This window comes from Hemicordylus capensis, chromosome 13 (genome assembly GCF_027244095.1).
Source record: "Hemicordylus capensis ecotype Gifberg chromosome 13, rHemCap1.1.pri, whole genome shotgun sequence".
In the NCBI taxonomy this organism is placed as follows: Eukaryota; Metazoa; Chordata; class Lepidosauria; order Squamata; family Cordylidae; genus Hemicordylus; species Hemicordylus capensis.
In genome coordinates this window covers 13,272,489-13,289,217 of record NC_069669.1, presented here as the reverse complement: position 1 = coordinate 13,289,217, position 16,729 = coordinate 13,272,489, and the positions used below count along the sequence as shown (strand labels likewise).

Genomic DNA, 16,729 nt, shown 5'->3' with positions numbered 1-16,729 from the left:
CTCATACTGTGCAGGAGGTGGCAATGGTCAACCCCTCCTGTATTCTACCAAAAAAAACCACAAGACTCTGTGGGCGCCAGGAGTCAAAATCGACTTGACGGCACACTTTACTTTACACACCCCACAATACTTTCTAGGAGGGAAAGGAATGGGCGTCCCTCCTCATTGCAAAATATTCTGTCACTGCTCTTTGTGGGATAGGACTTGCATCAGCCAGTAGCAATGGCAGAATACTCGTGAGTAAGCCACTACTAGACTTTGTTAACCTGTGGTGCTGTTTCAGTCAAGTCGTAGCGACATCTAGTGGTGAAGTGTTTACGCTGCTCTGAAAATGGTTCACATTTCCACAGTACAATATGCCACGATAAGAGGAAGCTGAAAATGTGATACCCCCAGAAGTTTAGATAATACACAGTCTGATTGTGTGGCTTTCACAAAAATAAAATGACCTGAGGAGGGACAGATATCTAGTTTCAAAACGAGAACTTCTTATAAATCACAACCAGCCTAAAATTGCTGCTATGCATTTAATTTGCTTGTAAACACACACACACACACCCCTCAAAATCATTTTGGCTGTTGGGATCTATACATTTTGGGCAAAGCCTTACAGGAGAGTTATTCTGTACAAAGTTCTTCCTGTCTCCTCTCAGTCTCAGGGGGCCTGCTTCTTTCAGAAGCCACATCAGCAGTAATCTTCCACAACTCCTGTGAGGCGAAGACAACGTTTTCAAAACTGACTGGGATCTTTTAACGTCATTAGCGGAATTCTCATCAAATCAAGCCACTGAAAACTTCAATATGAGCTGGGACTTCACTGTCAATGCAAGCATCACCTTCTGTATGGCAGCTGCCACTCAACATTTACCTTGGGGGTGGGGGCTATGTGTTTCTGAGTTAAAGCACAGAGAGCTTAATCTGCCTAATCATACAAGAAGAGGAGAAGTTTGGACTCTCGGTATACAGACTTAATTTAAATGAACAGCCATTGCCACGTTTTCCACCAACACACATTGCTTGCTGTCACACAGATGATCTTTGCAAAAAACACACTTGGAAGGATTATTGGTTAATGGATTTAGGTTGCAGTCATATGGACTCTTAGTAAGCTCTATTGAGTTCAGTGGGACCAGGGGTGGGGCTGCAGCTCAGATGGTGGGTGCTTCCCTCACCTTAAGCGGGACCAGGGGAGCTTTGCGCTTGTTGTGTGATCGCTGTGTTCTTTACCAAGGAGAGCATCCGCCTTGTGTGGAAAAGGTCCCAACACCAATCACTGGCAGCATCTCCAGGTGGAAAAGGGAAAGATCGGTTGGAAAGCTGCTGCCAGCCTGGGTAGAGAATACTGAGCTTGACAGGCAATGGCCTGACTCAGTATAAGGCAGCTTCCTTAGCAGTTGGTCTTGTGGTTGCAAGCATGATGTCCCCTGAGCTAAGCAGGGTCTGCCCTGGTTGCATATGAATGGGAGACTACATGTGAGCATTGTAAGATGTTCCCCGTAAGGGATGGAGCTGCTCTGGGAAGAGCAGAAGGTTCCCAGTTCCCTCCCTGGCAGCATCTCCAAGATAGGGCTGAGAGAGATTCCTGACTGCAACCTTGGAGAAGCCACTGCCAGTCTGGGTAGACAATCCTGAGCTAGATAGACCAATGGTCTGACTCAGTATATGGCAGCTTCCAATGTCCCTGTGCAACTATGACTTACTTCCAAGTCAATATGCATGGGACTGCATTCTTACTAGGGAGTAATTCATTCAACTCAGACTGAGAAAACGTGACTAATCACACTGTTAGTTATCGTGTATGCCCCATTCCATTCAGCTGGATTTACAAGACAGCTTCTGCATCTCTACCCAGAAGTAAGTTGGAGAGAGCGCGCTCTACCTACCAGCTCCTCAACCCGCTCGTAAAGAATATGCTGAGGAAAGGAGAGCGGAAGAGACTCCACAGTGTAGGTCATTTTGCCGTCTTTGATATTCACCAGGTCATTCAAGGTCTCTTGGAAGTGACTGTAGGCTTCACAGGCAACGTCCATGTGTCTTAAGGTGAAGTTGAACCTGGCAACAGAGAGGTCCATTTGAAAGTATTTTAAAACACAGTCACAAAACCCCTTTCTTTCATGCAATTGCTGAAGGAAGAGGCATGCCGTCAGAAACCCTCTTTTGGAGAAACAGAGGGCCTACTTCTCAGCTGGAACGTCTCCCTAGCATTAGCGACGAGAGAGGAAGCAACAACGCACTGTAGTTTACTATTCACCTCTTTTCTATCGACAAGTAGACGGTGCAAGGGTTTTTCAAGTTGTGGGTGATGCGGTACAGCGTTCTGAAAAAGGCATCGGTCAGATCATCATCATAAAATACTGCAATAAAAGAAAAATGGGTAAAAAGGCAATTCTTTACTTGTAAAGAGACCATCGGGGTTCTGAGTCCATGCATGTAAAGACATTTATAGCTGTCTTGAAGGGGATTCTTGCAAACACACTTAGGCTGTTTCCAGAGAGCAATTTAAGAGAGTGCCGCCTTCTTCATGAACGCTGCCAGAGGTCCTGCTCCATTTACCACCGGCTCGTTGGGCGGTGACCCCAAACCGGGCCTTCTCTAGGGATGCCCCAAAGCTCTGGAACGCGCTCCCACATGAGATCAGAACCTCTCCATCTCTGACTGCTTTTAAGCGACTTTCGAAAACACACCTCTTTTATCAAGTCTTTAGTTTATCATGTTTTACAGTTTTATTGATGGTGACTTTAATTTGTTTTATATGATTTTTGTGTGTGTGTGTGTGCCACACCAGCCCATGTTGCTGCAGAGGGGGTGAGAATAGCGGCCAAGATCCAAATGGAGCTACTTAGTAATACAACTCAGGAGTTGTACTTTAGAGTAGGGGTTCTCAGTCTGGGGGCTTCCAGATGTGGCTAAACTACAACTCCCAGCATCCCCTGCCCTAGAGCAACGTTTACTCTAAAGGACTACTTAATTTCAGTACAACTGTGCAGAACTACTTTAGTCTGGCTGTCACCCAGTGGCTTCCCTGCGGCCACTCACCAAATTCAGAACCAAGGTGGGATATGGACCAGGACCACTCAGCTCTCACACCTGTTCTGTTTAATTTAAACAAAATTAGCATGCTTATCATCAATAGAGCACCGTTTCAAATAAAAGTGGGCTTTAACTATAAATCGGCTACATGTGTTAATAAATGGTTAAATACCCAAGGTGCTGTGCTGTGCTAGCATAATGCTGTCACACCAGGGCAAAGCTCTGTTCCAGACCACTTTTTGGGCTAGCACAAGATGTTGTGCAGAAGGTTCCAAGTTCCTTCCTGGCAGCATCTCCAGGATAGGGCTGAGAGAGACTCCTGCCTCCAGCCTTGGAGAAGACGCTGCCAGTCTGGGAAGACAATACTGAGCTAGATGGACCAAGGGTCTGACTCAGTATATGGCAGCTTCCTATGCTCCTATGATGTCGACATGTTGCAGAACAAACCATGGAACAGGTTGTGCAACCTGGCATGCATCTCGGAGAAGGTCTTCCACTCGCTCTCCAGAGGGATTTCTTACCATCAGCAGCTAAGATCACAGTGGTGAGATCATACAGCTCAGCAATCTCTTTTTCAGACCAACTGTGGCGAGCATCAGGATCTACAGCAAAACAAACCTTGTTCAGAATACTGATACACCACTTTTCAACACAAATATTTAAAAAGCAGTTTACATAACAAACGGCATGAGAAGATGGTCCCTAATTCCATAGCGGCTCTCAATCTAAAAGGAACCCAAAGGAAATGCCAGCAACAGCTACTCCTAGGGAGACTATGCTGGGCTGAACGGGGAAAGTAGCCCTCCCCCAACTAAATACAAGAGACCACTGTGAAAGGTACCCCCGTCATTTCATCAGTATGCACCGTAGACTGTTCCCAACAGAACAGCTCTATATGCAAAGCAAGTTCCACTTTTATTCCTTTCCTGCCAAGTCTTGGGCTTACTTCCTTAGTGTTATCCCTAACAGGAATAAAGCCCTAGTATATATACAACTAGGAAGCCACCTAATGGCACAGCGGGGAAATGACTTGACTAGCAAGCCAGATGTTGCCAGTTCGAATCCCCGCGGGTATGTTTCCCAGACTATGGGAAACACCTATATTGGGCAGCAGCGATATAGGAAGAGGCTGAAAGGCATCATCTCATGCTGCGTGAGAGGAGGCCATGGTCAACCCCTCCCGTATTCCACCAAAGACAACCACAGGGCTCTGTGGTTGCCAGGAGTCAACACTGACTCGATGGCACACTTCACACTTTATATACAACTGGATTTGCTCCCACTCGTTCTCTTTACTCTTCTCTCCCCATATTGAGATTTCAGTTGTAAGCTCTTTGGGGGCACAGATCCCAACCCACCCACTTTAGGTTACTCTGTAATACACCATGTGCAATGAGAACACTGTATATATCAAGTCATATTCAGGCTTGAGGAAAAGGCATTTTGCATTTGGATTCCCATATCCAGCTACAAAATATAAAAAGAGAACCCCATTTTGTAATGAGAAGCTCTCTCTTCTACAGGGCATTTAAGGTTGTCTCCACACCCCTGACCACTCTAGATTGCCAGGAGAATATCAAGGCTCAGTGTGCTGTAGTGATGTAGCATATACACTTTGCACATTCTCAGAAACAAACTGCTTTACTTATGTACTCCAAAGCTAAACCGTGGGCTTCCGGTATGCCTTGAATGCAAGGAGGTCATTAGCTCAGCAGTCTGGAAAGAAAGAATCCAGTCCAACTGTTAAGAAATCCAACCCGATACTCACCCATACAGAATTCATCTTTCAGCCAGTCCAGCACTCGGACCTTAACTTTCCTTCCTGAAAATCCATATGGAGTAGATGTAAACAAGTTGCAAATACTCTTTAGGTAACAGGCTACTGGGGGTCAAAACAAGTGATGAGATAAACCAGAGTTTAAAACTGGCATCACTGGCAAAGTGTGTTTTCATTAGAACACAGAGTAAAAAGTGCAAGACACACAGACAGACTCCTCTGGAATTTAGGCCTCTTGCCATGGTTCCACCACCACTGAAAGTCTGGGGGAATTGTAGTCCTGTAAAATTGCTGGTAATTCTTTCCCAGCGACTCCATGATCCTGCCCAGAACTACAGTTTCCAGGATTTATCCAGTGTGGCATGGAACAAGAAAGAAAACATGCGTAAGAACTTGGGAGAGGGGAAAACCTGCTACATTATATAGGGCATTTCAGAAAGAAAAAAAATTCCACTCTCACATTTTGGGGGTTCTTCAGCTGTTAAATAATGACAACTGAACAGGCTTGAAACTGTTGCAAATTGTAGTGCAGACAGACCCAAGAAAGAGTTCAGAGATGAGCTGCATTAGGACACAGCAGGATGTAAACATTTCATATGGCAGACTGCCCAATTTTGGGAGAGGAGGGGCGAAAGCTCAGTGGTAGAGCTATTCCGCTTTGCATGCAGGAGGCCTCATATTCAATACCAGGCCCCGCCAGACAAAAAGAACAGGTAGCACGTGAGGGGAAAGACCCCTGCCTGAGATCCTGAAGAGGTGCTGCCAGTCAGTGTAGATGATACTAAGCTAGGTGGATCCAGGGTCTGCCTCGGAAGGAAGGGTTCATATATTCGTAAGATTATTCGATTGATTTCAGGCCAAGGCTTCTCAAAGCAGTTTCTACACAATCTTAATTTAAAAAATAATAATAATCAAGGGTTGTTGTTTTTCTGCTGCTGCTACTCAAGGCTGTTCAGTAGGCTGCAGCGGACCTGATGTCAATAATCCCTAAGAAAATGGCCACTGGGAAGAACCTGGCAGCAGATGATGGGGAAAGGTGCTTCTCCTCCGTTGAGATACTGATATAAGAGTGGCCTCTGACTGCTGCCTCTTATGCAAGTGGCAGCAGGTGTGTGTGTGTGCGTGCAAGAGAGAGAGCACGAGCACTCTTTTACCTGCTGGTCCAGTGCATTGCTTGTTTAATGCTATGTTGCGTTCACACATGTCCAGAAGATCTTCACCAACATCTTAAAAATATTCAGGAAGGAAATGTTTGTGATGCTTTGCAACAAGACAAAAGGGAGAAAACAACATCGTGCAGAAAGAAAGAAAGAAAGAAAGACAGAAAGAAAGAGAGCAAAACCAAGAGAGGTTCGACTCTTCTCTCAAATCCCCTGTACTTTTTAGACATCTGAGCTTGACAGGCTCTTCACTCAAGCTCTTTATAAACAACACCACCACACAACCCACAGAGGGAACTGTCCTAAATTGATACCTGTACAATAAACGCTCTGGGCAGCCTTGGCCGCGAGAATGCTGACCAAGCCGACGCCACCCCCAAGCTCTAGCACCGCACGATCCTTGAACAGGTCTGGCTTGCCGAGGATGTAGTCTGCAAGGAGGAAGGCTCCTCTCCACACCTTCGGGACAGGAGGGAAAAGTGAGCGCAGGGTGGTGCTTGTGCGGCAAAAACGGGGCCGGGGAGCGGGGGGGAAGAGGAGAAGCTCCTCACCTGTTTGCCCACATCTTCTAAAGGGGTTGCCATGGTGTGCTCTGGAAAAGCAAAACCAGTTAAGGGAGCAACTGTTCCACTGCATTAAATTTGTCCTAAAGCTATTCCAGGGGAGTGGCTATAATTGAGCAGATGGGTTCAAGGAACTCAGGCCCTTGGGCTCCTGCCCCCCCCCCCATTTTCTTCATTATCTCCCTCACTCTGAGGGGCCACTGGGGAGAGGGGCGAACACGGGCCCCCTCTCCCCCAGGGACACCACTGAGCTATTCCATGATATACACAGATGACAGAGCCACTTAAGGAACAGTTTAGCATCACACACGTGAGCAGAGTCGGGCCTCAGGCCCACGCCCTCCCCTCTCCTTGTGCTCAGGGACTGAAATCGGAAATTTGGGGCTCCAAATAAACCCTATGGCATCCAAGCGAAGGGAAACGGCAGTTTGTTCTAACAACTGGGTGTGTGTATCCAAGGGGTACAGTTAGGAACATAGGAAGCTGCCTTCTACCGAGTCACACCCTTGGACCATCTAGCTCAGTCTTGTCTACACAGACTGGCAGCGGCTTCTCCAAGGTGGCAGGCAGGAATCTCTCCCAGCCCTTTCTTGGGAGGGAACTTGGAACCTTCTGCATGTAAGCAGGCAGGGGCTCTTCCCAGAGTGGCCCCATCCCCTAATGGGAACATCTCAGTGCTACCACATGTCTACTCCCATTCAAATACAAACCAGGGCAGGCCCTGCTTAGCAAAGGGGACAATTCATGCTTGCTACAAGACAAGATCTCCTCCCTTGAGTTCTCTACGCTCAGATCTTTAGTCACTCAATTATAGAGGAGAGCTGGTCTGGTGGTAGCAAGCATGACTTGTCCCCTTAGCTAAGCAGGGTCTGCCCTGGTTGCATATGAATGAGAGACTTGATGTGTGAGCACTGCAAGATATTCCCCTTAGTGGGATGCAGCCACTCTGGGAAGAGTCCCTGCCTGCTTGCATGCAGAAGGTTCCAAGTTCCCTCCCAAGAGAGGGCTGGGAGAGATTCCTGCCTGCCACCTTGGAGAAGCCGCTGCCAGTCTGTGTAGACAAGACTGAGCTAGATGGTCCAAGGGTCTGACTCAGTAGAAGGCAGCTTATTATGTTTATGAGTTTTATGCCATATTCAAACACTACTTTACTGACCTATTTTAACAAGATCCGAGCAGCCATTTCCTTGCTCCTCCTCTTCTTCTAAGACGTTGCCACCTCTTGTCAAAATGATGGGACATACCTTGTCCCTCGAACAATTCTCTGCTTCTGCATCAAGCAACTGGGGCTTCCGGACAACCTCCAAGTCCCCGTCTTCATCCAACAAAGCTGCGGTTTCTTCCCGAGGGCTTCCTTCCTTTCCAGTGCTACGCTCTGCATTTAATCCGTCTAGGCATTTGTTCTGGTGTCTGACGTTTTCTTTTTTAAAGTCTCTCTCTTTGTTCTCAGAGCTCAAATGACTTTTGTCCAAAAGGAGTTTGAACTGCGAGAGAAATACTGAGAGGGAACAAGTTAAAGCCCAACAGTGCAATATAAGAAGTAGGGCCTTGTAAAATCTTTTAAACTTTGGTGTATCGTTCATGCAGGGATGATACATCGATACTGTCTAAGCATCACGAAACCCCTCTAATCAGAACTTGCCTCGTTCTCTAAAGTTTTATTTCCCCAATATCTGCCCATTTAATAAGCCTTTACATAGGATGCTCCTCTGAGAGTCTGGATGCCATATTATGAATGTAGGATTCAGAATCCCGCTGATAAATTGTCCTCCCTGCTCCACCACTATGACCACCGCCCCCCACACCTCCCTTCGCTGCTTCCCTGTTGCACCTTGCAACAATTTCAAGGTTTTAATCTTTGACTTCAGTTCATAAAGCAGCGGAAGTGGACACACATCCTGAATCAGAAGCTTGTGGCAATGCTCACCCAGTCCCCACTGAACTTGGCAAACACACCCAAGCGTCCTAACCTGGCGTCAGGGGATGCTCACTGCAATGTGCGTTTCGAGCAGGACTGGGGACCTGAGGTTTTGCTCTCTCCATTTCTCGGACATTGACTACATTTCCCCTCTCTCTCCCCTATCTCTACGCCTGCGGTATCAGTGCTCCCTCTGCCTGGGAACAGCCTCCCGCAAAGCCCTCCTTTGGCCTTTCTCCAAATAGCATTTATGATGTTGTCGTTATTAGCACCGGTATCAATACAACAACTGCTAAAAACCAACAGTAGGTGTTGGAGAGAGGCTTCACACATGCTTATCCTGGTCACACACAGAGAACAGTGACAGCTCCTAAGGACACGTTACCTGGCTGGCCCACTGCATTCAGTCTGACCATAAGGTGCCTCTGGCGAGGGGTGTGGAGGTGGACGTCGGAGAGAACAAGATCACTTCGAAACGTGAGGTCATCCATAGACTCTCTCTCTGCTGCCCCTACTATGGGGCGCTGGTGATGGCAGCATCTATAATAAAACGCTGTCAGTCAGTCAAGCCGTTTTATTTCAGATGGAGACCAGCGGGCAGAGAGCTGGCCATTTCAGATCTGCATGGCCTTCCGATTCCTGAACATTCAGTGTTTTGGACCTCCTCAGTCACTGCTCTCACTTGGACCTCCATCCTGTTTGAAAGTCTGAACCCAGCCCTCTCTGCCTGCTCTATAGAGGGATGTCAACATGCCAGTGTGTGTGTGTGAGAGAGAGAAAGCTTCTTGTGCTTCTAACCAACAGACAATATTTTCCTTAGCAGGGAAATGCAATGGTGAGGAAGGTTTTGCCTTCTCAATGTGGGTCTGGAATGAAGCAGTTGAGACAGCCTGTCCCAGATAACCCTAACCCTGAATTCTCTGCTCACTGATTATTTCCTCCTTTCAACCACTTTGCCTCCAAGAGCCTCTGCCCCCTCTGTCTATCTCACATGGGCTCTATGCAAAGCTCTACCTCTGCTGGTGATCTCGTATTTCAGTTCCCCTCACAGCAGCTGCTTTCTGATCCTTCTTCCTCAGCAATTACAACCATTCCACCGCAGCTCAGGCAACGACTAGGAGAAGTCTCACAGGCAAGAACTTTTTAAATTCACACCCCCGCCCCCCCATGGGATTAGAATGATTAAAATCAGACCCTTGTACTACAAGTTGAGCGTACGAAATACAATGCAGAAGCTTCAATCCAGAAACAGTAAGAGAGAGACAGGCACAGCCTGGCAGTAGAACTTTGCAAAGCAACTCTGACACTACCCCACACAAACTCCTCGTTACCGAATGGCGGCTGTGGGCCTTGCAATCGAGGTGTGCCATTAAGAGACGGGATTAACCGGCAGAACACCACAGAGTTAGCTATTCAGCACGATCAGAACTCAGACACTTATTTCTAACGTGATCCTCAACAGAGAATCAACTGCCTTTGACACAATCCTGGATCTGGCAGCAACCACGGGCAGGAGGAGCAAAAAAATGGAGGGTCCTGTCCAGGCCGTTTCATATTTGTCCCTGTTTCCATGGAGGAAAACACTGGAGAGACACTGGCACTGAACGCAGGCAGTACTGAGTATGATGGACCAATGGTCTGACTCTATATAGGGCAATTCTGTATGTCCATAAGTGGCCAGTTGCAGCTTTCTTCAAATACAGAGGCGTCTGCTGATGCCTGCCACCAGCTCTCTTGAAATGTTATGCTGCGAATGTACATAGAAACCTACTTTCTACTGAGTCAGACCATTAAGTGAGCTGGTCTTGTGTTCGCAAGCATAAATTGTCCCCTCTGCTAAGCAGGGTACAGCCTGGTTTGCATTTGGATGGGAAACTAAATGTGTGAGCACTGTTAGATATTCCCCTGTGGGGATGGGGCCGCTCTGGGAAGAGCACCTACCTGCTTGCATGCAGAAGGTTTTTCGTTCCCTCCCTGGCAGCATCTCCAAGACAGGGCTGAGAAAGACTCCTGCCTGCAACCTTGGAGAAGCTGCTGCTGCCAGTCTGGGTAGACAATACTGAGTCCGATGGACCAGGGGTCTGATTTGGTAGAAGGCGGCTTCCTATGTTCCTATGGCTACCTTCTAGAGTATTCCAAAATGACGTGCTACTGAATAATAGTTCCCCCCTCCGATTATATATATATATATATATATATATATATATATATATATACACACACACACACACACACACACACACACACACACACACCACTAAAACATAGTTTTTAACAAGACACACATTCACAAGAGACAAATCTCAAGCCCAAGAAATGCAGCTGAAAGTGTGCAGTTTTTGCCACTTACACAACTATGTACTGGTGCTTCTGAAAAAAACAACAACACAAAATTGGCAGCAACTCTTTTCACTTTAACACCCCCTCCCCGCACAATTTTCAACATAGAAAAACTATTTTGCCCAGTTTGGGGCCCAGCTTCATATAATAAGACGGAAGCACTCCTATCTGTGTGAAATTGAATCAGTTGTCATTTCCTACTGAAATCACACTGGTTGATCCTTCCTTGCAGTTTCTTATCTGTACTTTCATTTTCTGGACTATATCACTTGAAATTGTATAGATATCAGCTACTTTGATCACTTATTTTATTAATACTTTTTCATCTCAGACCTTGCAATCATATGCATGAAACAAGACAAGGTGAAGTCTAGGATTTTATCTGAGTTTTAAAAAACAAATTCGATCATTTGCTAAGGCTACTAGAGAAAGAGTCAACCAAGCAGCACCAACTACTCCAACACAGTCTAGGGAATGTGTTATTTCCCCTTTATTAAACATTATGCAAGGTGGAAGGCCTTTCTTGTGAGCGCTCTAATGGGGTCTTTATGGATTTTAAAAAGTTTGTTCTACCTACCTTTGAACTCTTCTATTTATCTCTAACTCTTATGCAGTCTTTCACAACTGATTTACTGAAGAGGGATAAGAAGGGGGGAAAGGCACTTATCAGAAACAGCTTACAATGGAGACAACTTTTGATGCTATTCTGAATTGTGACTAATACTGCTAAACGTTTTATGGGGGAAATATTACTACTACTATATTTTTATTGTACCCTTCCTCCAGGAACCCAGTATGGTGTACATGTTTCCTCACAACCACTATGTAAGGTAGGTAAGTCCGAGAGTGTCTGACCCAAGTTCACCCAGTAAATCCTATGGCAGAGTGGAGATTTTAACCTGGGTCTTCCCAGGCTATGTGGGTCGAGATGACCAATATTTCAAACTTTTAAGTGCTAGACTCCTCTATCAGTCTATCAAGCTGCTTGAGTCTCACTCACGGACATGAAATCCCAGATCAAAACCACAAAGGATAGAAACATGTCATTTTACAGCTAGGTTCCAGACCTCATCCACACTACTAGAAAATTAATATTAATGCAGTGCCATCTTGGGCATGTTTCCTAGGAAGTCAGCCCTACTGTTTCCAACATAACTCACTCCTAAGGACCATAGCGGTATGGCCAAGAAGACAGCTGAGGCTCCTGGACCGGCAAAGACAGGAGAGTGTCAGTTAAAATGAAAAAAAATCTAAGTTTTGACAAATGAGAAGACAATAGGAGAGAGGAGGAAGGGAACTGGGGATGAATAGGCACACACAGAACCAGCACCATCACCCCACCACACACACACTCTCTCTCCAAGTGCATCTTATTAATAAGTGTGCATCTTATTAGTTCTAATACAGGGAGGGCAACCTTGGCTGTTGTTGAATTACAACTCCCTGCACAATCGTGGCTTCCATCATCTCCATCTCGCCTGTGGCTGGGAATGATACGAATACAACAATATTTATATACTGCTTCTCAACAAAAGTTCCCAAAGCAGTTTACATAGATAGATAGATAGATAGATAGAGTGTGCCATTGAGTCGGTATCGATTCCTGGTGATCACAGAGCCCTGTGGTTGTCTTTGGTAGAATACAAGAGGGGTCGACCATGGCCATCTCCTGCACAGATGCCTTTCAGCATCTTTCTATATCACTGCTGCCCGATATAGGTGTTTCCCATGGTCTGGGAAACAGACCAGTGGGGACTCAAACTGGCAACCTCTGGCATGCTAATCAAGTCATTTCCTCACTGCGCCATTAGGTGACTAGAAACAAACAAACAAACAAACAAAGGCTCCCTGCCCCCCAAAGGATCACAATCTTTAAAAAGTAAGAAAGAAAAAAAAAGACACCAGCAACTAGGGTTGCCAACATTTCATTGCCAGAATGAGCGACACAAGTTTGGGGCTGGGGGGTGTGTGCGTTGGTAATCAAGAGCCTGAGTATCACTGACGGCTATGTAATTGAATTATATGCTATTGAATAGAGTCAGCATTGTTATTATTTAGAACATGTTCAGGCTATACCACTTTTCAACCCAAAACTACTCAAAACAAGAAGCTGCTCGCCCCGCCGCCCAAATGAGGGACCACTGCTGTCCCTAGAGCACAATAAAAGGAGAATCGCCACTTTTTAAAAAGGTGCCTCTTCCTTGCTCAGTTAGCAGGGGGTGATGGGAGTTGCAGTTCAACAAGAGCAGGAGGACCAAGTCTGCCCCCACTTCTCAACTCCTACGATTCATTTTAAGCCCTGGAGTGTGTGTATATATCCCCCGCTCCCATCCCATTTAGTTCCCCAGCCCCAGCCTCCTCTCCCTGGAGGTGCTCTCTGCTGTCGCCACATGCCCAGAGGCACTCTCGACCATGCATGCCACATTCTGAGACACCTGGGTCAGGGGCAGCCTGGGCTCCAATGAGGCCAGCCAAAAGACGCTAGCAGTGACGGGGGGGCGGTATTTTTGACGAGGGGGGGGCAGAGGGCCGCGAGGGAGGGGGGAAAACGACGCCTCTCACCTCCCCTCCCGCAGCAGCCAAGCGTCTGACGCCAGCGCCGCCATTTTCCTTTCTCCCCAGCAGCTTCCGGCTTCCTACTTCCGGTGCCGTTGGCAACGCACCGCTAGTCGACATTCGCGTTTCAAGCCACCTGCCCTGCCCCCTCTTGTCGGACAGACTCAATGGCCGCCCAATCACCACCCACGTCCTACGGTTGCTATCCAACCACCCTGGGCTTGAGGAGTCCGGCCCCGCCCTCTTCTATACTCGGGCCTTCCCGGCAGGCGAAAGGGCTTCGTCGGCTTTTAGGCTGGACAAATGTCCCGGATGTCAGGCCAGCTTGACCAAAATGGCGGCTAAGGTAGGGGACCTTGGCTTGCCAGCTGTTGAACTACAACTCCCATCATCCCCTGCCGCAATTTATTATGGGAGTTGTAGTTCACCAATCCACAGCTGGAAAACCAAGGTTGCCTACTTTGTTATGGAGGTGTGTGTGTATATATATATTAATAAATTGCAGATAGAGACATAATTCCTCAAGGCAGCATTTCTCTTGTGAGGACATTGCACTTGACCATACTTCAACACACACACAGAGATTTAATTTGATATTTATTTTTCTATAATCTCTGTGTGTGTGTTGAAGTATGGTCAAGTGCAATGTCCTCACAAGAGAAATGCTGCCTTGAGGAATTATGTCTCTATCTGCAATTTATTATATTATAATCATCATTTATTTATTGCATTTCTAGACTGCCCCATCCAAAGGCTCTGGGCAGTGCCCAAAAAGTTTTAAAAAACATAAAAAAACAAACCCCATTTAAAACACACTGCTTAAAACAATAGCTAAACATTCTTAAAACAATTCAGAACCACTTGAAACCAATTAAAATACTTTAAAACAATTTTACGTTGCTCCCATGCAATAAAAACATGCAAACATTACTCCCCTATGCAATTTAAAAAATAAATAAAAATGTTACTCTCCATGCAATAAACACATGGGGAGCAGGAAACTAATTTCCATGCTTGCCCAATTGCTGGGACCAAACGGGATGCCCATCATGATGATCATAGTCTCCTTAGGAGCTCTCAGGCATCTAACTGGCGGCTGTTGGGAACAGGAGGATGCTGGACTAGATGAACCTTGTGTGCAAAGAAGAAAACCCCTTGAAAAACAGACATTAAATAGAAGTTATTAGCTGGGCTGGGCACAGAGCATTTGCACCTCTGCTGGCCCACTTCTCCCCCCGCCTCGCTTCTCCCCCAACCCACATGGTTTCTGGCTGGCGGGCCGACTGGAAAGCCGGCCTGCTGCCACCTCCTCCCGCCCGCCTGCCCGCCCACCTGCCAGCCAGCCAGCCAGCCAGACAATTCCCGGTGGCCGGCCTGGCCCGCCGCCTGCTTCCGGTGGCTGTCCTGCCAGCGGCCGCATCCCTATTTTCTCCCCTGTCCCGTTGATGTGAACATGGTTTGTCCCTGGGTCCGCCTCTTAGTCAATCAAACAGACTCAGTGGGAATCATTTAGAGGCTTTATTGCTACTGCAGTTTAGCAATCCCATCGCTAATTGGCATCTGGTTGCGAACTCTCGCGAGAGTTGCCACACATGGGATTAGCGATGGGTATGCCTAGGAGAAATATAGATACCTACCTATATTTACCCATAAGGAACGCTGAATTTAAGATGACTCCCCCCGCCCAATTTCTAACATCAAAGAACTTGGGGGAAATCTAGTCTTGGATTCAGGTAGATACAGTATGAAGGAGGCTGGTCACAGATTAAGGAGCATCATCCACCTTTGATTTAAGAGAAGGAACAGCTTTCTCTCAAGAAGGAGGGTCCTGTGGAAGGCGGATGCTGCTGCTGCTGCTGCTGCTTCTTCTTCTTCTTCCTCTTCTTCTTCTTCTTCTTCTTCTTCTTCTTCTTCTTCTTCTTCTTCTTCTTCTTCTTCTTCTGTAAAGTGTGCCGTCGAGTCAGTGTCAACTCCTGGCGCCCTCAGAGCCCTGTGGTCGTCTTTGGTAGAATACAGGAGGGGTTTACCATTGCCATCTCTCATGCAGTATGAGATGATGCCTTTCAGCACCTTCCTATATAGCTGCTGCCCGATATAGGAGTTTCCCATAGTCTGGGAAACATACCAGCGGGGATTTGAACGGGCAACCTCTGGCTTGCTAGTCAAGTCATTTCCCCACTGCACCATTAAGTGGCTTCTACTACTGCTACTACTACAACAATTCCCAATGCCTTTTACATAGAGAAATAAAAAATAAACAAAGATGGCTCCCTGTCCCCAAAGGGCTGACAATAGAAAAAGAAACATAAGACAGACACCAGCAACAGTCACTGGAGGGCTGCTGTGCTGGGGGTTGGATAGGGCCAGTTGCTCTCCCCCTGCTCAATAAAGAGAATCACCACTTTTAAAAGGTGCCCTTTTGCTCCATTAGTGGGGCTGGGGATCTCGCTCTGCACCACCCCCACCCATTTAACAAACCTAGATTAACTTTCTGTTCCAGAATCCGCCATTTTGTCCTAAACCAACATAGACAAGCTGTATATCCTAATTAGTTTTCACCCACATTGTCTTTCCCATTGTTTTTGATAAACGAATTTGCCGCCGTTTCTCATGCAGCAGCCATAATTCTGCAAATAAGAGTCATTCCCATCTGGGAATCAATGTTCATTAACTCCTCAAGAAGGCTGCTTTCACAAGGGCCTCAACCTCCATTTTAATATCTGTCTGACTGGGAGACTTTGGCTGCCCAAGGAAGAAGGAGCATCACACACCCCAAGCAGAAAGAGCCCCTGTTTTCTCCCCAGGTGTAGAATGGGGCTATGCATCGTATCGGACCAATAATCAGGTCTGAGGCGATGCAAGCCGTATCGGGGCGTTTTTCATCGGAAACTATTCTGATGAAAATTGACTCAGATACCCAGGAGACTATTTGATACAATACTGAATTGTACAGGTATTGTATGGAACAGTATCAGTAGGGGAGGGTTTACCTTTTCATGAAGATTTGGTTCTTCGTAAGAAATCAGCTGCCTCCTGGGAAGTGGTGGTGTTTCACCTTTCCACCTTCTCTTCCCTGCTCTTGCCTATAATTTTATTTGTTATTTAACATATTTGTATACCCCCCAAAACGCAAGTCTCTGGGCGGTTTACAATTATAATGCATCCTGGTGTTGCATCCTTTCCCTGGTGCATTACTTTTAACTTTTTTGGGGGTGGGGGGACATTCATCAGCGAGAAGCTCACCAAACAGTGGTACGGATGAACATGGTATAACAAGTTTGCCGTCATAAATGCCAGCTGACCTGCTCTTTTGTTAGAAAGAATACTGACTAATAGTTCGGGGGGGGGGGGGCAGTTGATGATGGTAAAGGAATGGCAGAGAATA

General features: G+C 46.6%; 2 protein-coding genes across 6 annotated transcripts in view; one reads left to right on the top strand and one right to left on the bottom strand.

Annotated features, from left to right (window-relative positions):
• Positions 1 to 513: 513 nt before the first annotated feature.
• METTL22 (methyltransferase 22, Kin17 lysine) lies at positions 514 to 13,512 on the bottom strand. Of its 5 annotated transcripts, XM_053276936.1 has the most exons (13): positions 13,351 to 13,476; positions 11,366 to 11,420; positions 10,799 to 10,818; positions 8,834 to 8,988; positions 7,687 to 8,028; positions 6,519 to 6,559; positions 6,282 to 6,426; positions 5,962 to 6,033; positions 4,799 to 4,852; positions 3,552 to 3,632; positions 2,252 to 2,354; positions 1,884 to 2,052; positions 514 to 708 (listed from the first exon to the last, which is right to left on the bottom strand). In XM_053276936.1, exons 4-13 carry the CDS (start codon positions 8,937 to 8,939, stop codon positions 619 to 621), a joined length of 1,203 nt encoding a protein of 400 aa, XP_053132911.1. In that variant the 5' UTR covers positions 8,940 to 8,988; positions 10,799 to 10,818; positions 11,366 to 11,420; positions 13,351 to 13,476; the 3' UTR covers positions 514 to 618. The 5 variants fall into 5 exon arrangements, with proteins under 5 accessions (XP_053132911.1, XP_053132909.1, XP_053132910.1 ...); XM_053276934.1 differs by lacking the exon at positions 10,799 to 10,818; XM_053276935.1 differs by lacking the exons at positions 10,799 to 10,818; positions 13,351 to 13,476 and adding an exon at positions 11,949 to 12,006.
• TMEM114 (transmembrane protein 114) overlaps positions 11,588 to 16,729 on the top strand; it is a 21,625-nt gene continuing 16,483 nt past the window's right edge. Inside the window, exon 1 of the mRNA XM_053276938.1 lies at positions 11,588 to 11,618. The gene's annotated coding sequence lies outside the window, so the exon portion shown is untranslated. The remainder of the gene's footprint in view (positions 11,619 to 16,729) is intronic.